The sequence below is a fragment of the Juglans microcarpa x Juglans regia genome, chromosome 3S, assembly GCF_004785595.1.
Source record: "Juglans microcarpa x Juglans regia isolate MS1-56 chromosome 3S, Jm3101_v1.0, whole genome shotgun sequence".
Taxonomy (NCBI): Eukaryota; Viridiplantae; Streptophyta; class Magnoliopsida; order Fagales; family Juglandaceae; genus Juglans; species Juglans microcarpa x Juglans regia.
In genome coordinates this window covers 16,363,799-16,390,183 of record NC_054599.1, presented here as the reverse complement: position 1 = coordinate 16,390,183, position 26,385 = coordinate 16,363,799, and the positions used below count along the sequence as shown (strand labels likewise).

Here is a 26,385-nt window from a genome sequence, read left to right as displayed (position 1 = left end):
GTTAAGAAAATAACTATTAGTATATTAGTATATTTTTTATTTTTTAAAAATAATTAAAAAATGTGGAAAAAATAAAATTAAAAAAAAATCTGTGGATTTTTGGGACAGATATGAGCCCCAAGCCCCAAATGTCGAAGCCGAAATTTTCATGAGCTGAGTGGTTGGGAGCATGTTAAAGGCCCGCCTCAGGCCTCACATTGCACGGAGGGGAGCATCAGGTTAGCTCAAGTAGATGAGAGCCCAATGACATTAACTTTCATTGTCAAGGCTTTTATCCACGTCTTGGTGAATGTATTTGAACTCGTATGCGTTTGTCCATCCAGAAGGATACGCGGACCTGGAAATGGCTTCCCTTCAGCTCTCTCTTCCTTCAACATACCGTTTCAGACACAGGCCGGTTCGTTGTGCTGACGAGCGCCAAACCCTCTTTAATTGTATAGCTCCTGTCTACGATAATGTGCACCCTTTCCACTCCATATCGTCTTTTTTCCTCGAATGCATTTCTTTTTTATGGGTTCTCTGTATGTTTTTAATTTTCTAATTCTTTTGAAAATATCGCAGTTGAATGACTTGCTGAGTTTCGGTCAGCATCGAGTGTGGAAAAGGATGGCAGTCTCATGGAGTGGGCAAGTATTTGTTTATTTAATTTTTCGTTTCCAATTATTGAACTTCATGTTTTGTTTTTGTAATATTGGATTTGTGGGTTTCAGAGCCAAAATGGGCGACGAAGTGTTGGATTTGTGTTGTGGAAGTGGGGATTATCGTTTCTATTGTCCGAGAAAGTGGGATCTAATGGCAAGGTCATTTCCAACACCGACCATTGTCGTAAATGTAATGTTTTACGAAGTTGTTGTGTGATTGTTTTCTTTTACGTTTTTGGGGTCGCGCTTTGCAGGTGACCGGTCTTGATTTCTCACAGGAGCAGTTGTCAGTTGCTTCACTTAGGCAAAACATGTCCCTGAAGACCTGCTACAAGAATATCGAGTGAGCATTGGTAAATCTAGCAGTAATCATTACTTTGCATATGATACACTGACCAAGAATATAAACTGTTTCTCAAAACCATGTATTCGGAAAAAGTGTGTGCTATTCTCTCTTAATTGTTCTTGAAGTCCACTCTAACTGCCTCCCCATTTATTAGTTTTTAATTAGAGGCAAAACTAATGAATGCTACGATGCACTAATATAATGTGTTTCGTTATAGTTGGGTTGAAGGCAATGCCCTTGATTTGCCATTTCCAGATGGCTATTTTGATGCTATTACAATGGGTTATGGGCTACGAAATGTGGTAGATAAGTACAGAGCCATGCAGGAGATGTTTAGGGTCCTAAAACCAGGTCATCTGAGTATAATCTCTCTTTCTCTCTGGAAAGAATGAAATGCAGTGAATTAGAAACTGAGAGCTGATGTTATCTTTCTTGTGTGGTTTTCAGGTTCAAGGGTATCCGTCCTTGATTTCAATAAAAGCACTCAACCATTTACGGCATCAACTCAGGTAGTCAGTTTGGGATATGAATGTTTTTTTAGTGAAACTTTTGTTTTAATCTGGGGTAATTGTTCCATTCGATTATGCATTTAGTATGTACGTTGTTATAGAATGTGACAAGAAGGTTTCTTCACGAATTATGACTCGCCATCTATGATTTTCAAATGATTGATGGCCTTCCTGTTATCGTTCATATGAGTTGCTGTATCTCATTGTATTTTATAGTATCTTGGTTGTAGGACGTTATGCTCAAAACTAAGTGTACCCATTGCTGAAATGGAAATATATTTTTCTTAAATGTCTTGATTTTGCTAGGAATGGATGATTGACAATGTTGTAGTCCCAGTGGCAACTAGTTATGGGCTTGCAAAGGAGTATGAATATTTGAAAAGCTCAATTAGGGAATTTTTAACAGGTTTGTTGTTTCTTGAGTAACTGTGCACATGCTATTTTAGGTGGATCAGTTGGCAATATCTCTGTAGATTAAAAAATCTTCAAATAAAAAAATTTGCTTATTTTTGCAAATAATGTATATTGATTTCCACCCTCCACCTAACAGGTGTTTTACATTTTGCATCCCAAACTATTAAAACTAGCACATTGGATCATCAAACTAATAGTTTTTTGTCATATAAGACCCTGCATCCAAACGTGAACGTTAAGATGAGGAAAATAGGCTACGCGACACACTCTTGACCATTGGATCTTAGCAAAGGGTGCTATTTGACTGTGAGCAATAGTAACAGAGTGCATGTATCGTTTTTAGTATTTTGGGGTGCAAAGTGTAAATCACCTATTAATTGAAGTGTGGAAGTTTACTCTTCTCATGCATATTTGATTACTATACTTTGTATCTAGAATGGATCAATACAAAAGAGTTGCTTGAAATTTTTATTGCTATTTCACGATATTGCCATATGTTTATACACCGATTAAATTTTATGAAGCGCTGGAAAAGTGGTTCGTTTTGACATGGTTTGTCTATTATTTTGTGTCTAGGAATGGTACATTTCCAATACATTAAGAAATTGTTAAGAGGATAAATTGCCGAATAAAAAGTTTCTGAGCTATAGGGGCAGCGTGTTTCCACAGTAATTTCTTTCCATATGAATTTTATTGTTTGATTCAGGGAAGGAGCTGGAGAAGATTGCTTTACAAGTAGGATTCTCAAGTGCCAGACATTATGAGATTAGTGGAGGCATCATGGGCAACCTAAAGTTTATGTATGAATGGTATCTGCCGGGTAGAGTCAATTACTTCTTTGCAAGAAAGAACTCATTATGTATGAATGTCAGTACTCAAGTTGTAGGCTCAAAAAATCTAAAGTTTTCATATTTCTGTATTTTCTTGTATTGCTGAACTGGAATGTCAGTAGAACACAGCTTATGAATCAATAGCAGTCTGAATTTTTTTTTTCCTGCTCACATTGTTTCTTTCTTTGGAGTTTCAGTTGCTTCATTAGATTTTTAACATAACTGGAGAAGATATTGTAATGTTGATTTCCATTTATGAAGTTTATACTCAAATAATACAAGAAAACTGCTAATTGTGTATTTTGACTGCCATATCCTGTATTTGACAAGTTGAGATGTTAATAAATAACATAAATTTACAACATCGACCACGCAACATTTTTTCCGTGACAGATACTCCTTCAAACCCAAATTTGGAAGAGTAGGCATAAATGTCTACCTCAGTAAAGGCTCCGGAATTCCTGGAGTAGAGAACTTGCAAAAAGAAGCTGAGGCCATGTTTGTAACCTGAGACCTGTGGTTTCTTTCAGTTGAGTAGAGAACTTGCAAGCACCTGGGTTCTCCAAGAAACCATTCATTCTCCCTAAAATGTCACCAATGGCAGATACAACTGTCCTGAGATGGCAGCAATATGGTCACCTGGGACGGAATGAACTCTGGGAGACTGTAGCAATCGAATCAGACATTCCTGCTTTGAGGGTGTAAAATGAGTCTTCACACGTGTCATTCAGTTCCATGGTTGTTTCGTCGACAAAGGGTGGATTTGTTGGTGCAGGAAGGTACTCCTCCTTTGTTAGCATCTGCAAAGCCTTTGACATTGTTGGTCTCAATGAAGGAATCTCTTGGGTGCACAGAAGTCCGATGTGCACTACTCTCAAGATCTCATTCTTAATATTGCTGTTGTGGTGATTATGCAGCATTAGATTTGAATCATATAAATCCTTAACTGTCCCTGATTGAAAATGCTTCCATGTCTATTTTGACCACAAAGAAAGGGTATAAATGAGGACATTTAATTAATCTTTACACTCAAAACAATCCATGCATACCAAAATAGATTATCCTGAAAGATAAATTCTTTTTGCAAGCACTTTTGACACCACTGAAATGCAGATTGAAAAGACTTCAAAATAGCACCTATCTTTGAAAGGATGAAGTTGTGAATCTTACTACTGTGACTAGGCTGTCCGAGTATTCTGAGGTTTTGCTCCTGTTGTTCTGCTTACCCATAACAATCTCTAACACAAGCACCCCAAAGCTGTACACATCGGCCTTTTCTGTCAACTGGCCATGGGCTAGGTACTCTGGAGCCATATATCCTCTAAAAATTCATGTAAAGAAATCACTATACTGTCTACTACATAGTGAACAAACCTATAAACACATCACCTACCTGTCTTTTATCACTAATACATGTTCTTACACTGTTCTAAAATGTTAGTTAATTACCAAATTATAGGTGTGAATCTGACATTTCAAAGCCATTCAATGATTCAAACAATTATATAGGAATATAATTCTTACAGTGTTCCTGCAATGGCAGTGCTTATGTGGCTCTTATCTTCTTCGAATGTCCTGGCCAACCCAAAATCTGCAATTTTAGCACGAAGTCTCGAATCTAATAAGATGTTACTGGCTTTTATATCTCTATGAAGGATTCTGATATTAGAGTTCTCATGAAGGTAGACTAAACCTTCTGCTGTCCCTACAATAATTTCATGTCTCTTCTCCCAGTTCAGTGCTTTACCTCTGTTTGCATCTGTCATTTTAATTGAAACAATTGAAATAGTTACCATTGTTAGAATCCATCGTTGGGATTACATTTTTGGCACTTAAATGTAAGAACTAAGTGATTACCAAAGATGAAACGATCAAGGCTTTTGTTGGGCATGAGTTCATAGATAAGAAGGCTTTCAGGTCCAGAGCAACTGCAACCTAGTAACCTAACTAGATTCTTGTGTTCAACGCTACTTATAATGTTAACTTCATTGTAGAAATCCGCCGCTCTATGTCGATTGTTGAAGAAAAGTCTTTTGACAGCAATCTCTCTTCCATCCGGCAGAATTCCCTGCAATGGAGGGAGGATTTGGTTATTTTTAAGATAATTTTTGAAATTCTAGGAATAGGGAAATTGAAAGAGGGGGAGGATTATGTATAGGGGTAGAAATGGAGAGAAACTACCTTATAAACTGTTCCAAATCCTCCTTGTCCAAGCTTGTTGGCATTATCAAAAGCACTTGTAGCCTTCTCTATTGTGGAATACTTGAAATTCAAGCTACTGTCATTAAGAATTTTCACCAATTTTTCTGCATCATTTGAACCTATGGAGACGGAAAAAGGAAAAAGAAAGAAAGAAAGATTAATTACTTTGAATGTGATCAATAATCAGCAAGAAGTACTACAATGTTCCAAGATAAGCATTTTTACCTCTTCTTTTCTTTTGTATATATTTGTGCTTCCTGATATATACACCAATTGCTATTCCAACTACCAAAACAATCACCGAACTGGCAACTGAAACTACTATCACTATGGTGGTAACTGCACAGCAATGAACCCATGATCAAGCAAAAATTGTTCAAGAGAGATGTTATCTTCCTAGACACCACAAGTATCGACCTCTAGCATCATGCTCCATGTTTGATAACTTAATAATTCATTTACCTCTTGAATTTCCGTTTCCTAGTTCCTTGTTGAGGAAATCTTTGTTCGAATACCGCATGAAGCAGCCGGTGTTCAATGCTCGGGCCTCCGACCAAGGCAAGCATTCCAACATCGAAGCAGATGCATTATCCAAACAAGCTTTGCAAGAGCTAGCATTCAGATTCCTCCAACAATTAGCCAGCACATAAACTGACTCATTCACTGCCGCAGGCACAGCCACATGTGCCCTTCCATACCCTTTGTTGCTTGCTGCAGCCTCAACAGCATGCCTCATAGCTTGTCTCACTGAGGCTCCGAACGTTGAGTTCTTCCTTGTTGTATTCCCACACACTGCCCTATCACTAGGTCCTTTATACTCTTCAAAGAAGCTATAATTCTCAGACCTCATGAAGCAACCATCAAGGTAAATGCGACCCCCATTGTAAGGGTAGCACTTGGGAAGAATCGTGCGAGCCTCAGCATAGCATAATACACAGTCAAGTAATGGGAGATCCCCATAGCACTGAGCAAGGCCAAAGTTAGTATCAGGGCCTGAACCAGTGACTGCTACTCCAAAGCCTGAAACTCGCATTTGCTCACTGATTCTTTCCATTGTAGCAACAAAATTTGGAACAAAGATGGTGCTGTTGTGTTCAAGTTGGAGGCCACACGTTATACGGACTGTTTGTGACCTTGGATCTCCCAGTACTGCTGTTTCCAGTAGAAAAAGAATCATGATAACAAGGAAAGTAACATATTGACAAGGGACTGATGGGTATTCTTGCTTCATTATGGGATGATTCTAGACCTGTAAGAGCATTTAACATGTAACATGAAACTGGGAAAGAAAATTTGTTGGTACAAAGAATGACAATAATAGGCAACAAATCAAGCAAGAAAACATTCCTCACCAAGAAAACAACTTTATTACAATCTAATTATATTTTAATAATATTTTATTCAACTTTCAATTTTTATCTAAAACTATCTCATCTCATCTCACCTCACCTCGTCATCCAAATCAGCCCTAGAAACTAAATATAGCCACCCAACGTGGGGTCAGTTTGGGGCTTAATTCCGTTTAACATTCTACCTTAATTTGCTTTCGGAAATCAACGACAACACATGACTTCTGCTTTTCAACTTTCAATTTTCAAAATTTGAGACTCCAAAATTTTGCATTATTGAAAAGCCGAGACCTATGTACATCTCATTTTCTATGATTTTTTTAATAAACAAATGGAAGGACTGATATTGATTGTCATTTAATAATTAATACTAAGAGAGTGGGATAACGTCCAATTAATGATATCGTACAATATTAAGGAAAAGACATAATGCTTTCAAAATTGGATTAAATACAAACATTCTACTTGTGAATTGCCTTTCGAAAATATTAGTCATTATTTTCATTTCAAATCCGAATTCTCCGACTTTTATAGATTTCGATCAACTCTGATTCCGACTTGTCAAAGAAGAATAAGAGTGGAATTAAGTTTGGGCTTTTAGCTTTGGGCTTTTTTTTAGCTTAATCTTTAGCCCATTTTAAAAAAAAAAAAATTGTAGACTTTTAATGATATACTAATATCTAACTTATATATATACTAGACTTATATTATATTGTCCAATTACATGTTATCATACTATAGTATTTCTTATTAATTCTTGTGTCTAATTACATGTTAGTATATTATAGTATTACATGTTATTACATTATACTAATGTCTAACTATTTATAACTTATTTATACGCTAGACTTATTTCTAATGTCTAATTACATGTTATTATACTTCAATAAATTAATATTGTTTTATTAAATTATTATACTAGACTTATTAGTTATTTTTATACTAGTGTATAATTTATTTCTATACAAGACTTATACTATAGTGTCTAACTACATGTTATTATACATTAGTATTACATATTATTATACTAATGTCTAAATTATTTCTAACTTAATTATATAATAGACTTTTTAGTGGCAATTACATGTTATTATACTTTAGTGAATTAATATATATGTTATTAACTTATTATACTATACTTATTTAAATATTAGTGTCTAACTTATTTCTATACTTGATTATATATGGTATTAATACTATGATATTTACATATACTAAACTATCATTAGTCCATTTATATTATAGTATAAGCATATTATTTTATAATAATTAGTTTATACTAGTATATTATTAAATTTAATTATATAAGTTCTAGTTATATAACTATATAACTATACTAGTATATATGATAAATATATAGATAAATACATATTTTTATAACATATGTACAATATCAAAGTCAGACTCAGAGTCGAAGTCAGAGTTGGAGGGTAAAGTCGAATTTGGAGTTGGATTTTAAAGTCAGAATCAGATCAAATCGAAGTCAGAGTTAGTATAGCGACACCTTTAACTCCGACTCTGTTTGAAAAATTAAAAATAATTCCGACTCCGTTTTGTCAGAATCGAAACAGAGTCAAAGCAGAGCCAGATTCAGAGTCAATTTTTAAGATATTTGCTCAACCCTAAGCTCATCACCTAGTGACCAGGTGTTGGCACTTTGGCAATGACCAAAGAGGTGATTGGGTCGTCCAACGTCCTAGACAGAGGTCTGTTTGAGATATATATATATATATATATATATATATATATATATTTATATATATATATATATATTTTTTTTTTTGTTTTTTTAATGATATTTTAGTTTAATTTTTTTTAATTTTTATACGTTACACTTAGTTCTTGATGCTAATGGGAAACTAAAATTATCAAAGTTAAAAATTTAGAAAGTAAAAAGCTCAAAATTACAGTACAAGAACCATTCGGGTCAAAAGACAAACCACAAATGACCACTCTTTTAATATTTAACCCTCGGTGGCTATACACATGTAAACAGTTGACAGTTTCTTTTAGGGGATAGTTAAGCCTCATTTGGAAAATAAAATAAAATGAGATGATCTATAAATAATAATGAAATAATTTATAAATAATAGTAAAATGATTTCAGTCAATATGCTTTATAGGATTTTAGAAAAGAAGAAAGAAAAAGTTAAATAAAAATATTATAAAGTTAAAATATTATTTTTTAATATAATTTTTATTTTAAAATTTAAAAAAATTAAATTTTATAAATGAGATGGAACGAGTTTGAAAGATTTTGCTATCCAAACCAAACCAGTCCTTACTGGCTGGAATTGTATGGTATAACTCGTGAGATCAATGAGTGGAGAGATTTGTTTTCTTTCTTGGTTTTTCATTATCAATAACTTTACCACAACACATGTACATGATTAACCGACATCCATTAAATATCCAATCTGTTTGGGGGATCCACCATTCCTACCAGCACCACCAAGTTGTTCTCATGTGTCTGTTCTTGTTCCTATTTTTCTAAAGGATAAGATCACATCCAGTTTTTCTTTTTCTTTTTTTCAAAACGTTTTTTCTATATCTCTGAACAACAACATAGAAATCTAGAATGGGGATTTAGACGTTGCTGACATACGTCCGTACACAAGAAGTAATACAGGCAGGTCTTATGATTTTTGGTTTTGGTCGCGAGACATCTTGATCTTCTATGATCAGTTGCAAATGATGCAGAAACAAAAATTAAGCGCCGGAAAAAGGACAGAGCAAGAGCATGGATCAACAAAACTATTCCATTATCCAACTAGCAGAGTATAATTCCCGCCAGATGTTATCAAAAGTTTGCAATATATATAGAGAAGCTGAGAGTTTAGAATCACCAGATCGGAGTAACTCACCGTTTTCTGGGCATCGGAGTAGCTGAAACGTCTCAGATTCCGGTGGCGTGTGAAACGAGCTTTTGGCTTCGGTGGTTGGATGTTGTCAAGTGGTAGCTAAACAAAGAAGAAGCGCGTAAAGGTAATACATAGGTCCATAGGAAGACTAGCGACAACGTTTTTGACTGGAACGTGAGTCTACCCTCGTGTTTTTGGATACAAGGTTTTCTCTTCCTTCTTCATGTTTTCTTTACTTTATTAGGAAAAGTTTGAAACGTATAAGAGGAATAAATAAATGTAAGGAAAAATTAAGAAATTTCTCATAGTATTGCGAATAACAAGAAGGTGATAAGGTGGGCCTCATTTGTATTGACATGTGAAAAAGAATAATTCAGAAAATGTTGAACTTGTTTTTTCTTTGGAGTTCTTCTACATATGGTCGAATTGAAAAAATCTGAAGAGCAGCTCCTGTTCACGCATCGGCCGTTGCACTCACGTGTATTTGTTTTTTTTTTTTTGGTCTCAAAACGTGCGTTTTGAAGAGACGACCTACATTTGAATTCCGCGTCTGTTCGGTGTCTTCTACCTTCAAAGCCCGTCGTCGACCCTCCTCTGCTCTGGGTCCCACTTCACCGTCGCCCCTCCTTCTATGCCCAGCTCCTCCTCCGAACAACCCACCTAAACCCCAGAATATGCGGCTGCAAAAAATTTGGCGTCCCCCATTAACACGCATCAACCGGCCTGGTGTTAATACTTTTATCCATTTTTTGTTTGTTGATTTGTTGAATATATGGCTAAATTCTCACTTAAAGGGGCATGTTTGTTTACAGATTTTGATGTCGCGACAATCTCATGTATATGCTGGGATCCCAAGATTTTGATGGATTATGATAATTTTAATCAGCTCCTGTGTCCATCCATGTTGCATCGATTTTGCCATAGTAATGTCTGCTTGCTTCACAACCATTCCTCGTCTTTCAAACAATTTTGCAATCATTAGTATAATACTCGATGCTGACGTGAACCATTTTCTGAAGTACTTATATGAACTGAAACCAATATATGAAGTACTTATTACTGCTGCATTGTGGATTATGATACTGTACCTAGATGATGGAGAACTTAATATTTCTCTTTTTTTATGGTAACTATATGGGTAAACACTTCATATTGGCAATTAACATTTAAACACTTAAGTGAACTATGCTTCCACAAATGGGAAGAATTTATAGGAAAGACAGTGAACTTTGCTTCCACAAATGTGCTGTATTAAAGAACATGAAATATTTTCTACTAAACTAGTTTAGTGACTGGGCTTATCGTCAATTTCCTTATTTCCTAGTTCATTTATGTGATTGCCTAACTGTCATGATTTATGGGCTGATTGTTTTTGCAAGCTGTGCATAGATGAGTCATGCACCATATATGTTTCGAAGGGATGTCAATATTTTTGGGTTTTGCATCTTCCTCATGAAACATTCTTTTTTTTTTTTTTTTTCTTCTGCAAATGGATGTCAATACTTATCAAATGTGAAAACTCAAGGCACTTCGTGTTATTTTAGTTTTGTCATTTTGGGATTGAATTGCTTGTAAAGATTAGTTCTTTATTCTTCTATTTCGTGCACTTTGAATATGGTCCGTCTAGATAAATTTTCATGCACTCTGAATATGGTAGTGGATAAGTCATGTTGTTTCTTTAGTTTGCAGTTTGGCCAATCATGCAACTTTTTTACTTGGGTAGATAAAAAAATCCTTGAATACAGTACAAGCATGACATAAAGGGAACCAAATGAAGAGTTGGTGGCCGAAGCTACTCAAAGTCGTTTAATGGAAAAAAACGAGGTATCCAAGCACAGGATGATGATGGAACCAAAAACTGTTGGACACCAAGTAGAGCTTGAAGACCAAACACAGGAGCAAAATATTGATCACTGAATATATGGGACCTAGATTTTTTCAACTTGTACTTGTGATCAATCAATTTAGTTTGAATCCAAACTCAAAGCAATCCTCCATGCAAGCTTATAATATTGTAATCAGTGACTTGTAGTTAGAGATATTATGGATTGTAAGCAAGTGATAATTTACACTTTGACTTATTGTTGTAAATATTTGTTGGTTAATTGCAAGTGAGTTCTGACTGCATTACACCTGCAGTTAGAGATATTTGCTGGATATTTCAGTACACATGTATTTACAAACATCTTGATTAATTTCCTTCATATCTGAATAGAAAAATCAGGAAAAGATGCTAGTGTGGCCAAAAGATTGAGCTTAAGCTTATCAAAATGCTTTTCTGGTTCGGTGCAATTTCCATCACAGTATTTTTACTTCATTAACTCAAAACATATAATTTTTAACATAATCATTTTCAAAATGTTGGGTCATGCGCATGTTCCCACATTGAGTTCTGTTGGCTTGGTTTATATATCCTTTAGACAGTTGTTTCAAGGCCACTAATTTATGCATTCTCAAATACTGAATTAACATCCTGCACATATTAAACATCCTTATAGTCATCCAAGACTGCAACAAATGTTTCCATACAAAGCCCCTAGTCTACAATCTACAGAATCAACACCAACAACATCTCTACAACACTGGAATACAAAAAAACAGCCACTAACACATGGCTCAGTACACAATATACACAACTATGGAACACCACAGGGCATGGCCATCTCCACAACTGGTCACAAGCTCGATCATCCATCTCCACAACTACAAAGAAAACAACAAGAGAAAAAGTTAATATATATACCAAAGAAGTAATTAGTTATTAAGTAGTACATTAAGAACAACAAAGGGCATACTGAGTTCAGTATGCAAGGTCAAAACAATCAATGAATGCATAATCCATATCAATTTTAGCATTTTAGTAAGAAATTATGAGTGACAGAGGCAGGGAATCCAAGCATAGAATTCAAGCATAATCCACATCAATTAAAGCATAGAATCCTGGTTTTTTTTTTTTTTTTTTTTGCCTATTACTGTCCTTTTTAACTGTTATTTCCTTTCCAGAACAGTGTTTCAGCCTCTCCTGTCTCAAGCTTTTGGTTCTTTACAGTGGTATTTTAATCTAAGATAAACGCGACAAACATTAATCCATCACTTTGCAACTTACTCAAATGAAAAAGCCTGAACTTTGCAACTTAAAATTTACAGCATATATCGGTTCACCTATAGTTTAAAAGCCTGAACTATTGCCATCATCAATAGATGTGTGCTCATTTTAGTTGTTCTTTTTCATGTTATTAGGACCTCTTAAATTTTTTCTCATTTACTGGAGTGGTGTTTCTCATGTATACACCCACCCTATATACTCGAGCAATGCCTTTTGATCATGAATGGAGTTTTAACTTGCTTATAAAAAAAGGAAAAAAAAATGCAACTCTAACCAAATTGTGAGAATCATGTCATATGCAATGATTTGCATGTGCTATAGAAATGGGTTCGCTGTGTTCAAAATTTCAAATTGTAATTTTGAAGGAAGAAGGGAGAAAAAAAAAAAAAAGACAGCCACGTAGGGTATGCAATGTGTCCACTAGAATTTGACCCCGGAAACCAATATCTGATTACTTGATTACCTAGATTGCAAATCCTTTAAAACCGGTAAACCCTCAAACTAAAATCCACCAATGTTCACATAAAGATCAAGAGGAAACTAAGGAATTAGAAGTGCAATCTGGAAGACAATGGTCTATGATCTTAGAAGAGATAACCTGTCAAAGCCCACGAGAATGAGAGACAATTAAAAGGTGTTGCGATGGTTTCTATACTCAAAGAAAAGCATATCTTGAGCATATTGCTTGTGGTATAATCTGGCCCAAATATAGTAAGTAATAAGTAACTCTCGGTTCAGCCTATTGTGATTGCAACTTGAAGCCTTATCAACATAGAAATAAAAATGAACCTCTCCAAAAGCCAGAACAAAAGTCACAAATAGCAAACAACAACAAAGGGGTGAAAAATCTTATCAAGGTATAAGCGAAGGGCTTGCAAAAAGCAAAACCAAGTACAGGCACAATTCTGTGAAATGCTATTTGGCATGCAAAATACCATCCGTCATGGTTCCATATTTATTTTAATCACACGCAATTATTTTCATTTTTTTTAATGGGTCATCTTTTCTTTTCGCACCAACAATAGCTAAGCTAAGCATAGTTGAGGCGTACATAGAACAAGATTTTACTTAAAATAATAGACAAATAAACATGCTATGATTTTCAACGTTCACTTCAAACATGCATGGACTCAAGTATTAATCATCTAACCTTTAAAATATAAATTTATAACATAAAAGTAACTCTAGGCATTAAGTGAATGTTTGTCATAAAAATAGAAGGAGAGAGAGAGGTATTACAGAGGGAGGGAGGAGCTGGGCAGTAATGCTGGGCATAGAGGGAGGGGCGACGCTGAAGCATGACCCAGACCAGAGGATGGGCGATGGCGACGCGAGGTGCTGGGCAGTGTATGTGCGACGGCGACGAGGCACCCAGAGCAGAGGAGGGGCGACGACGAGCTTTGAAGGTAGAAGACATTGAACAGTAGAGATGAAACCCAGGCCACTGCTGAAGAGACGAAACCCAGGGCTGCAGATTTTGAATAGGAGAGGAGGCTGAAGAGAGGAGGGGGCTCTGAAGGTAGAAGACACCGAAATGGCAGACGCGGGAATTCGAATGGTTTTTGAGAAAATGTAGGTCATCTCTTCAAAACGCATGTTTTGAGACAAAAAAAAAAAAAAAACATGTAATGTGTGCAATGGCTGATGCGTGAACAGTGACTACCCTGTAGTTTTACTTAGTCGAATTTGTAGTGTCAGAGAGTAAGCGACTGTCATGGCTGGGTCACACGTCAGACATGAGAGACAATAAAAGTTTCATGGACCCAATTCCCATTAGAAAAAGATTTATATACAACATTTTCAACAATATATTTCAAAATAATGTATTAAATAAAAGATAATTTTGTAAAATATTTTATAAAAATAATATTACTTTACAAAAATATTCTTATTTTATAACATTGTTATAAAATGTATTATAAAAATGTGTTGTGTATTAATACTTGTTATGAAGAATGTCAACCATTTATAAGACACATGTTAAATGAGAAGATAGGTTGGCAACCCATGTGGAAGATGCGGGTGCAACTGCTTTTGCTGATGTGGAATAGAGGAGGCACATGGAGGAAACTGTTAAGGGTGCAAATCGATCAGTCCAGTCCAGTCCAGCGATGGACTGAACATTTTCTATCTATCATTTTTTTTGGACAGGACCAGACCAAACACCCATAGGGACCAGACTAGACAGGCAGCTATCAGTCCGGTCGGTCCATTCGGTCCTGCCTAATTTTCTTTTTTCTTTTTTTAAATCAATTAATAATTTTTTTATTTAAAATACTAAATTAAACTAAGTGACTTATTAATGTGGATTATGTAACAAACTCAATAAAAAAATATTTTATATGGTCAATGATAATAAATCAAATGAAAATTACATTATTAATTTATATAATTACTATATAATTAACTAATGGATATTATATATTAGTTAATTGATAGAATATTAACAAGTATTAATAACATAATAGTGATAGGTTAGATGAAGATATATATAAAATATTGTTAATTTATAGAATATTAACAAGTATTAATAACATATTTAAAATTTTATATTGTTAATTGTACAATTATTATATAAATAATATATATAAAATATTTTTTTTATTTATTTTTCATTTGGTTCAGTCCGGTCTGGAAAAATCCTGGACCGTGGATCGGACCGAAACTTTTTGGTCCTCTAAAACATGGACCGAGACCGACCAGTCTCAGTCTCGATCAGGTCCAATCCGTTCTGGACCGACCGTTTATCACCCCTAGAAGCTATTATCTTCTCATGAGAGTTGTGTAGGCTGGTATGCATTCTGTAAACAGAATTACAAAATGTTAATTTATAGAATATTAACAAGTATTAATTCTGATTGTTCTTATTTTAGTTTAATTTCATTGCATTACAAAAGCTGCAAGTTTCTTGATAATCGTGTCTGGAAATTCCACACTATCTGTTGCAGCAATTTTAAGAATTACAACAAGTGGTATCAAGAGCAAGACTCGATAGGGACTGCCAAGTTTGATGTAAAGAAGTTTATAGGGAAGAATGACTTTGGGTTTTGAAAGATCAAGATGTGAGCTCTTTTGGTTCAACAGGGTCTTCAGGATGCACTTCTTGGTGAAAAGAATTTAAATTCTTTATCAAAGAAAGGAGAAATCTGAAATACTACAGAAAGCTCACAGTACCATCATTCTCTTCCTTAGTGAAAAAGTCTTAAGAGAAGTTGCAAAGGAGGAGTCAGTAGCTGCAATTTGGCTCAAGCTAGAAAACCTGTGTATGACAAAATCCTTGGCAAACAAACTTCACAAGAAGGCAAGACTCTACACGTTCAAAATGGCTCTAGGTACGTCTATGGAAGAACATCTTGATGAGTTTAGCAAGATAATCTTGGATTTTGCAAACATAGACATAAATATAGAGGATGGGGATCAAGTTATTCTGCTATTAAGTTCCTTGGATGCTTCATATGCTAATCTTAAAGAAATGATGATGTATGGTAGAGAAAGCTTAACACTAGATGAAGTGCAATTTGTTTTGCATTCTAGAGAATTTCAAAATAAAGCAGAACAAAAATTGAAACTAGAGAGGCCTGGTAACATGGGGTAGACCAGAAAAATATAATCACAAAAGGAAGAATATTAAGGGAAGGTCAAAGTCAAATGGGAAGCATCTAAAATGCTTCATCTGTCATAAGGAGGGACACTTTAAGAGGGATTGTCTTGAGAGAAAACAAAACTTGGGCAATAAAAAGAAAGGAAGAGGGAAATGCAGCAGTGGTTCTGGATGGGTGTTGAATGTCTCAGATGTGGATTCAAGAAAGGAGTGGATCTTAGACTCTGGCTGTTCATTTCACATGTGCCCTCCAAGATCCTGGTTTGAGATCTTCACAGAAATGGATGGAGGACATGTAATTCTTGTAAATAACAAGTCTTGCAAGATTCTAGGTATTGGATCTGTTAGGCTAAGGATGTTTGATGGTATGGAAAGGTTACTACAGGAGATAAGATACATACCTGAGATAAAGAGAAATCTTATTTCTCTAGGAATGCTCAATCAAGCTAGCTACACATTTAGATCAGAAACTAGGATATTAAAGGTTGCCAAGGGGTCTCTGACAGTGATGAATGGAGTGATAAAAAATAGATTGTATACTTTGGTGGGTAAGACAGTTATTGGTGAGGCATCACCTGTTCAAAGCATAATGGAAGACAAGGTTAAACTATGACACATGATGCTAGGACACATCAATAAAAAAGGGCTACAAGAACTGGAAAAACAAAGTTTGCTAGGAAGAGAAAAACATGGAGAACTACCATTCTGTGAACACTTAATTTTTGGAAAGGCTACAAGAGTTAGTTTCAAAACTACAACACACCAAACTAAGCAAACCTTGGACTATATTCACATAGATTTATGGGGACCTGCAAGGGTCACTTCACATGGTGGGCCAAGATACTTCCTATCTATCATTGATGATTACTCGAGGAAGGTATGGCTCTACATCCTGAAAAACAAAAGTAACATATTTGTTAAGTTCAAAGAATGAAAAACATTGGTTGAAAACTAGGTTGGTAGAAAGGTTAAAATATTAATAATAGACAATGGTCTGTAATACTTATCAAATGAGTTTAACACTTTCTATCAAATGGAGGACAAAGCTAGGCACAAAGCAGTAAGGAAAACCCCTCAACAAAATAGCTTAGCTGAGTGCATAACAGAACCATTTTGGAAAGGGTAAGGTGTATGCTGTCAACATCAGGATTACCAAAAACATTTTGAGCTGAGGCTGTTGTCACAACAGTACACCTAATAAATAGAAGTCCCTCCTCATCTATAGACTTTAAAACACCACAGGAAATATGGTCTGGAAAACCATCTAGGTATGACCACTTGAGGATTTTTGGATGTGTAGCATATGCACATACAAAAACTGATAAACTAGAACCTAGAGTACTTAAGTGCATTTTTGTGGGGTATCCTCATGGAGCTAAATGATACAAGCTGTGGATTGATGAACCTGGGAAATAGAAATGTATAATTAGTAGAGATGTGACATTCAATGAACTACAAATGGCTTGAACACAAAAAAATCAAAATGAAAGTCAAACATAGGAGCTGACCTAGTCTGCAACTTTAGGTGGAGCAGTGAACAAGCTCACCTTGTCGCTAGGACAATCTAGTTGGAAAAACTACTGAGGATACAAGCTCAAAGGACATAGATCAAGGTGGAGCAAACTCATATAATCTGGTAAGAGACAGACAAAAGAGGATTATAAAGCCACCTCAGAGATATGGTCAAACTGAACTGACAACATTTGCCTTGACAGTTGTTAAAGACATAAGTGACATGGAGCCAAGGTCGTATAAAAAAGCCATGGCTAGTAAGGACGCTGAGAATTGGATGCTTGCTATGCAAGAGAAAATGGAGTCTCTAAATAAGAATAAAACATGGGAACTGGTTCCTAAACCAGAGAAATAGAAACTGATTAGGTCCAAATGGATCTATAAATGAAATGAAGGCATACCAGGGGTTAAGGTTCCATGGTATAAAGCAAGATTGGTAGCAAAAAGGTTTACACAGAGAGAGGGGATAGATTATAATGAAATATTCTCACCTGTGGTTAAACATAGCTCAATCAGACTGTTGCCGTCATTTGCTGCCTATCATGACATGCATTTGGAACAATTGGATGTAAAGAAAGCTTTCTTGCATGGAGGACTTGATGAAGTTATATACTTGCAACCACCCGAAGGGTTTATAAATGAAGCCAATAGAGATCAAGTGTGTTTACTCAAGAAATCATTATATGGACTTAAACAGTCCCCAAAGTAATGGTATAAAAGATTTGACTCTCACATGATTGGAAATGACTTCAAAAGAAGCTATTATGATAGCTGTGTATATTACAAGCAAACTGGAGAACTTATGATATATCTACTGCTGTATGTAGATGACATGCTCATTTCTTGTAAGGATAAAATTCAGATTGATCATGTCAAATGCATGCTCAAATCAGAAATTGAGATGAAGGAATTAGGCCCTGCTAAGAGAATACTAGGAATGGAGATAGTAAAGGAAAGGAAGAAAGGACTACTGTACCTATCCCAAAAATCATATATTTTAAAGGTTCTAACCATGTTTGGTATGGATCAACTAGAAATAGTATATACCCTTATGGGGCAGCACTCCAAATTGTCAGTCACCCAAACACTAGAAACTGAGGAAGATAAGGAATTCATGGCTAAAATTCCATATGCTAGCATGGTGGGAAGCATCATATATGCTATAGTCTGCTCTAGACCAGATCTGACCTATGCTATTAGCATAGTTAGTAAGTTTCTCAGTAATCCAGGAAAACCACATTGGCTTGCTGTCAAGTGGGTATTCCAATATCTTTCTGGTACAAGATGTTTAGGACTGAGTTTGGTGGAAGTGTGCATTTGGGAAGTGAGCTTAAAGGCTTTGTTGGCTCAGACTATGCGGGAAATGTGGACACTAGAAAGTCATTGACTAGCTTTGTATTTACAACATTTGGAGAGCCATCAGTTGAAAGGCAAACCTGTAACCAGTAGTTGACTATCAACAACTGAGGCAGAATACATTACAATGACTGAGGCAATGAAGGAGGCTATATGGTTGAAGGGTATATCTCACGAACTAGGCATGTATGAAGGAAATATCACAGGCTATTGTGATAATCAGAGTACAATTCATCTTGCAAAAAATTAGGTATATGATGAGAGATCAGAACATATAGATATCAGGCTATTCTTTGCGAGGGACATCGTAGTAGCTGAGGAGATTGGAGTAGAAAAGATCCCAACTGAAGAAAACCCATTAGATATGATGACTAAATCCCTGCCAACAATCAAGTTTGGACAATATCTCGGCTTGATTAATATGGAAAACTGCTAATCCCCTTTTGGGGATGAACTTGTGGGAACAGTCAAGAGGAAGGAGGCAGCTTGGGAGATCTAAATTATTGCCAAGGTGGAGACTTGTTATGAAGAATGTCAACCATTTATAAAAAGACACATGTTAAATGAGAAGATAGGTTGGCAGCCCATGTGGAAGACTCGGGTGCAACTGCTTTTGCTGATATGGAACAGAGGAGGCACATGGAGAAGCTGTTAAATTCTCATGAGAGTTGTGTAGGTTATAAAAGGGACTAGTAGGCATTCTCTAAACAAAGATGAGAAAAACTACTGGTGATAAGAGAGTGTAAGAAACATGTGAATAAACTTCAAGAAAGTGAGAGAGACTTTAGAGGAGTGTACTTATACTCTCAAAGCTATTTTTGGCCCTCAATAAAGAAGGCTCTTGACTGTTCCTACCGTGGATGTAGATCATTTTGATTGAACCACTTAATTCTGATTGTTCTTGTTTTAGTTTTATTTCATTGCATTACAAACCCTTAAAGTTTCTTGATAATCTTGGCTAGAAACTCTACACTAGCTGTTGCAACAGTTTTAAGAATTACAACAATACTCATTCTCGTTTCCATCTCTCCCTCATTTCTCTCTCCCTCATTTTTGCATTCTGTTGTCCATGGCTCCTCTCTTGCTCAGATTGCATCACACCTCCCCCTCTTTCTCACTGCTCAAATCCCATCTCCCCGAGCTACACTCGATCAATTTCTTTATAGTGCTCCTTGACCCCTAAAAAAAAATAATAATAAAAAAAAACAGAAACTCTCTCTCTCTCTCTCTCTCTCCCACCCCTCTGTCTTCAACAACAAGGGTAAACACCATTTTCCTTCCTTCCACTTAGTATCTTTGCTCTAGTTTTAGCCTTCTGATGCTCTCTGAAAGTTGAACAAGAAAACCTATTTCTTAGAATTTAATTTTTTTTTTCTTATAAGTGTAAAATTGTCTTCTTTCCTTTTTCCTTTCTTTTTGAACATTGACATGGCTTCCATTGTTGCTAACTTGATTCCACCATTGTTGGTACATGGTACAGAAATCTGCAGAAACTCCCAATTTCTTCCATTAGAGGTGAGAGTTTTGGCTTCTGCAGGGACTCCTTTGATCTGGAGTTTGCAAAGTAGTGAAATGCGGCCATTTAAATAAAACACGTGGGCATCCCCCGTCATCAACTCCATGTCAGTTGCACACTACCGATTGAAAATAGAGTTTCCCTTTTCTTTCTAGGGAAAGAGTATATGAAAATATTGTAGAAATGAATATGATATTTTTTTATTAGTTATATATAGCCCAGTTCTATGTAGCAACTTAGTATCATTCGAGGTTGTGTCGAGTGCAAATAGAGATAATTCTATGGTGACTCTAGTGCTTAGAGGGAGGGGGAGTAAGGCACCGTTTGGTTCTTCAGATGAGACCAAAACCATGTTAGGCAACTAACATGTCCAAGAACATGTACTACCGGGGAAAGGAAAAAGATGAACACAACCATTGTTCAACCCAATTGTTTTTCTCCCCCTATGCCTCTCTCCATTACGCTCACCTCCTCGAGTGCTCGGGTGCGGCGGGTGTCGAGGGCTTTGAGCTCCTGTTCCTTGAAGGGCCATTCATTGAGGATGTCGGTTCCTTCTCAAGCTTCTTCTTTTGCGTAAGGCCAAGCTTCTTGGCCTCCATGACCTTCTTCTTGTAGTGCTCCTTCACATTCCTTATGACCTTGTGCTTTTGCTTCAATGGTACTCTCTTGCTCTCTGACAAAAAGTAAAAACAATATTAATGACGAAAAATAAGCAACATAAGAGAAGGGAAGGATTTCAAAGATTGGATCGTGGAAGGGGAAAAGGGTCTTTGCTTACTTTTGCTCTTTTTCACCATCTTTGCTTCTTGCACGAGGTTGAAATTCATAGAGAAAAAAGGAGACTTCCTCTATGGAGTAGGTAGGGCTTTTGGCAAGGAAAATGATAACCTTTATTTTACAATTCTATATGAAATATAGGGTAGTTTTGTAATATTAAAATCTATTTTTAATGGAGTGGCATGATTTCATTAGTTGTTTGAAAATGAGTTGTAAACTAGTTATAAAAGAGTTGTAGGTGTATCATTATTCTTTTGGCCAGCTGAAATGAGAGGGCGACGAAAAAAATCTTTTTTGGGCTTTACTTTTTTGGGTTTATCATTTATGTGGGAATTGGAGCAACCCATTTTTTTTTAATAAAAATTGATATTTTTTAGAATTATTGAATTATATAAATTTTGAAAAAATAAAAAGTTTAATTTTGTGATTTTAATATATTTATAGGTATTTTATTTAATAATTGATATTAGTTAATGATAAATATATTCATAAATAATACTCAATCATTACAAAAGCTTTCCAATAATTGGTGAATCCATCACTTTATCAAATCTCAATAGAAAGTTAAAACCATCTCATCTCACTTTTATATCCAAACACACTTTTACAAATCAATTCATCTCATATTAACTCAAAGATCTCATTGTTATTCACAGATCATCTTATTTCATTTCATCTGACTATCCAAACACGACCTAAATTAAAAGAATAATCCTACATACAGTCGTAGAGTGCGTAAGCGCTGTACAATCGTTTTGAAAAAGAGTGAGATCTACTATTAAAAAATTAGTTTTTTTTTTTATCTGGATCAAGTATTTACTCACTTTTTTAAAGAGATTGAATGGCGGTTGTGTACTCCAAGACTGTAAATATCATTTCTCAAATTAAAAAGAGTAATGCTAGATAAGTCATGGGCTGTGCTAGGACTGTATACTCCTTAAAAAAGAGTGAGATCTAGAATTAAAAAAAATTAATTTTTTCATGTAAGTCTTATATTTACTCACTCTTTTTCAAAAATAGTGTAGAACGCTTGCGCACCCTTTGACTGTAAATATAATTTTTTTAATTAAAAATAAAGGGGCAATGACCATGAGTTTTGGCCCATATTCCTTAGTAGAGCTAAGGAGGGGGGAGGGGATTGCCATAAGCTTTTTGTTTTGATGCAACACGTAGATCGATCGATTATGCCTTGAAACCCCGAGCAATAAAAAGACACTGCCATCGTTTGTTTTTGTGTCTTTTGTAGGAGATCTCCACTTCCACTACCTCAGTGTTCTCGTTTAGGGAAAGTTGGAACATAGTTGGATAGCTAGAGCTGAAAAAACATGATCCTCGATGGCACCCAGAGTAGATCGGTGACTATCTTGGCAATAAGGTCCACGGGCCAACAATAATGGAGTTGGCTACGATGCTTTTCAAGATTTGAGGCTAAAGAATTTGTTGATGCCTCGTGAGTACTTATCGAAGTGTTAGAATCATGGCGGCGCATGAGCCTCGGGCATTGGTCGGATGATTGCGGTTCATGGCTCTTTTGTGGGTTCGTGCCTATGGAGTTATGTGGTGTGACACGTGATGTCTTTAGGTGGTTAGAGGGAGATAGATCTATCATTTGTCAGCATAGTTGAGGATAAAAAAAAGAAAAATCAGCAAAGAATAAGGAAAAAGTTGTACCTTAGTATGAAAGGAGGGCGGAGGAAGGAGGGAGGAGCATCTAGTCCCTCCCCCCAGGCAATCAGTTAGGGCTTTTGCAGTATGTCTAACAAAATAATTAGCACATAATGAGATGAGAAAATGAACATCAAAATAGCAAACAGATGCAATAGCTTAATAATTATAACCTTGGAGTTTTTTTTGTGCAAACTCAATAAAAACATACGTACGGCCATACTAAACATACAAATGTCAAAAAATTTAAAATTTCAATCTCTTTAGACGTTGCTGATCTGTACATGATTAAGGCAAGACCAGAAAATAAAACAGAATGCGTGTACAATTAAATGAATTTTTAATGCATCATTGGTTAATCGCGAAAAATCACACAACGAGTCGGAACGAGAGAAAGAGCTATTCTCGGCCCACGGTGATGATATGGGCCTCGGTCAGTATGGTTTGGAGCCCCCGATAATGGTCCAAACCAGCTATGTGGTATCCATTATATGTACATCCATAGTAGTAAATGGATAATAAATACAAGAAAAACAAATGGAGATAGAGACACACAAATTTATATGGTTCGGCACAGAACCTACGTCCATGATTCATTTGGAAGGTAAATCCACTATAATATAAATATTTTACAGTCTTTCATGATCTCTCTGTACAATGGAGGTCGGAGACTTATTTTCTAGAGATGACCATCTATTTGGAGCTCTCTTCGTGAGATTGAAGAAGTTGAAGTTGTCTGGAAGAAGTCCCCTTTCATTTAAGCTCCTGTCAGTGGTTGGTGAGAAATTCAGCTTTATATTACTTCTTCCTTTTGCGTGTCTGACTTTCTCTCGTTTCTCCTATTTTCTCTCTCCTCCCGTGACACCTGACTTCCATTATTGTCTTCTCATCTTACATTTACATTTTCTTATCCTCTCATTGTCTTTTCCCACTTGTCTCTAATGGTTATCTTCTGGGTTGAGTTTGGCAGATCGGCCTGAAATATTTTCTCTGCTTCGTTACTCAACCAATATTTTGATAAATAATGAAATATATATATATATATATAGAAAATGAGTTTTAATCCGAATAGGAATTATATATTTTTTAGAGGCAGTGAATGTGTAGAAATGGCAGGGTTAAGATATGAGGAGTGAAAGATGAAATTTGATGGGAATGTCCCACTGCCTGGACTAATCTAGAACGTGCGTTGATATATATATATTAAAAGGAAAAAAAAAAAAAGTGAATGTGAATCATCCTAATATCCTATATAATTTCAGAAGCATTTTCTTTGTATTCTATTGAGCCGCCTCATCATTTCATTTCATGTTATTTTATTTTATATTCTATATATTGTCTTTATCACGACAATAAACCCATTCAATTTATTGACATTAATTTAAGATTAAAAAAAGAGCTTTGCAGATGAAACTTTTGGTACCATCTATAACTACTAATTCAATAGACAAGAATTTTTTTTTTTCATCTTATAGTGATCATATTCATTGATTTCCCATTATTTGTCTAGCTTTCTGACTTTCCCATTACCACTTAACTCTTTTATTAATGCTTTTACAATAAAGAAAAAAGATTATTCATCTTATTGTAGTTATTTACTTTGTTATCTATTCTTTTTAAAATTTTATTTTAATTATATACCAACGTAAAAAATTAATAAACATTGGAAAAATCGTCCATATATTGGCATTTATATAAGAGTAATGTTATGTATAGTCATAAATTACATAAGCACAGTGCAATAATTATTTTAAAAAATAGTAGAATCTACTATTAAAAAATTAATTTTTTATCATTATTTTTTTCAAAAAAATTGTACAGTGCTTAGACATTTCACGATGCAAATATAATTTCTCTTTATGATATAAACATCGGGAGTTTAAGTTGTTTGCAGCTTAATTATTAGAGATCAGATAAGGATTAATTTTCTTTTCCTAATTTTACGACAGGCCACGTACCTCGTTCTCACATGCATATATAAATATATATATATATATATATATATATATATATATTTTACGTTATACATTACCATCTATTTAAATAAAATTAGGTACGTAATAACTTTGACTGGGCGGGCTGTTAATTTGTTTAATTGTTCATTTTGTAATAATTAAAGGCGCTAATATTACAGCCTGGAAAAAGAAAAACCCTACAATTACAGAGACAAGATGGATTCTTTGATCTACAATCATGGCAAACCTCAAAAACTAATGCATATATATCCTCCCTCGTCTTCTCGAAACAATAGAAAATAGTACTTACCAAGTCTGTTTTGTTCAAACATTTTATTTAAAGATAACCAAAAATAGCCAAATACAGACATGACTCTCCAGTCTTTTGATATTAATTGACATGTCTAACAACTTTCCACCATCCATGTATCTGTATCTATTTATATGGAAATCTCCCTGTCTCCCTCATTTACGTGCCAACTCCGGCTGCGGAGATCTTCTTATCACAAATTCGAAGGGACCCAAAAACGTTCCTCGGTAATTGGAGACAAAAACAAGCCACGCCCATGGCAATCAATCACTTCGCCTCTTTATCTCTGGTCATTCTGGCATTGGCCACAACCCTCCTCGCCGGACAGGCTGAAGCTCGCGGCGGCTCAAGAGGTAACCTCTGCAGCAGAGCCGACTATCCGGTCATCTGCCGATCAGCAGTGAAGAGGCTGAGTAATCCATATGCCGCCATGTCCTCAGCCATTAGGCAACTGATTGCCGAGACCAACAAGGCGAAGAGGTTGGCTGCCAGAAGTGGAAGGTCGGGTGCCGGGGAGGTTTGCAGGGAAAGCTATGCGGATGCCATTGGTGACCTACAGACGTGCTCAGTTAACTTGAGAAGGCATGACAAGTCTGGCTTGAGGATTAACCTCTCGGCTGCACTGTCGGCTTTCGAAGACTGCGATGACGCATTATCAGATTATGGAAGATCTCCACTGAGCAGAACCAACCAAGCCCTCCATAAGATGGCTAGCAATGGCTTGTATTTGGCAACTCTAATTCGCTAGACAAAAGCCACGGATGGTGACATGGATCTAGCTAGCCGCGTTTTGGTCCTTGGATATCATGATTCATGCAAATGTATGTACACTTAATTTGATGATCGAGGAATCAATTTCATGTGGTTTTTGGCTATTTTAATGAATACATATATTATGCGGGTGAAGATGTTTGTATGGAGGAGTCAGATGCTTAATTCTCGTGATTTTCAGATCGATCATGCATGAAATGATGCACAAACTTTCTATTCCAACAATTTGTTTATGATTCTATCATGATCATTTTATTGAATGCAGATAAAATTCTCTTTAAAGAAAATTTTACCTGCATGGGCATGCATGCATGCGCATCGGAGTTTGGTGAATATACATCTTAGCTTAATGTTCGATGGCATTTGAAGCATATATATAATTTTTTTTTTATTTTATAGAAGAGGACGGTACTCCAATTTTATTGATTGTCATCGCTAATGGTAGAAGAATACCGTGGTAACAAATAGGACACTTGGGATTTACAAAATAACCAAAAAACCATCCCAAATATCAAAACCAATTAAAAAATAAGAAAACAAACCTATACAATCCACTAACTGACCAATGCAAACTATCAAAGAAAACAAATCAATACACCTCAACTTTAAAATCATTAAATGTGACTCTTGCACCAAATAATAGGAAGTCTCCATTTATCTACTT

General features: G+C 35.6%; 3 protein-coding genes and 1 pseudogene across 3 annotated transcripts; 2 read left to right on the top strand and 2 right to left on the bottom strand.

Annotated features, from left to right (window-relative positions):
- Window positions 1-294: 294 nt before the first annotated feature.
- LOC121258601 lies at window positions 295-3,232 on the top strand (annotated as a pseudogene).
- On the bottom strand, window positions 2,973-9,396 carry LOC121258580 (cysteine-rich receptor-like protein kinase 2). Its single transcript, XM_041160119.1, has 8 exons — window positions 9,156-9,396; window positions 5,405-6,191; window positions 5,168-5,281; window positions 4,922-5,061; window positions 4,598-4,808; window positions 4,265-4,499; window positions 3,911-4,061; window positions 2,973-3,714 (listed from the first exon to the last, which is right to left on the bottom strand). Exons 2-8 carry the CDS (start codon window positions 6,171-6,173, stop codon window positions 3,376-3,378), a joined length of 1,959 nt encoding a protein of 652 aa, XP_041016053.1. The 5' UTR covers window positions 6,174-6,191; window positions 9,156-9,396; the 3' UTR covers window positions 2,973-3,375.
- A 2,181-nt stretch (window positions 9,397-11,577) lies between these two features.
- Window positions 11,578-13,894, bottom strand: LOC121258607. The gene is made up of 2 exons (XM_041160159.1): window positions 13,498-13,894; window positions 11,578-11,855 (listed from the first exon to the last, which is right to left on the bottom strand). The coding sequence occupies exons 1-2, from the start codon at window positions 13,852-13,854 to the stop codon at window positions 11,769-11,771; spliced, it is 444 nt and encodes a 147-aa protein (XP_041016093.1). The 5' UTR covers window positions 13,855-13,894; the 3' UTR covers window positions 11,578-11,768.
- Window positions 13,895-25,102: 11,208 nt separating this feature from the next.
- Window positions 25,103-26,111, top strand: LOC121258605. The gene has a single exon (XM_041160157.1). It carries the CDS (start codon window positions 25,207-25,209, stop codon window positions 25,696-25,698), a length of 492 nt encoding a protein of 163 aa, XP_041016091.1. The 5' UTR covers window positions 25,103-25,206; the 3' UTR covers window positions 25,699-26,111.
- The last annotated feature ends 274 nt before the right edge of the window (window positions 26,112-26,385 follow it).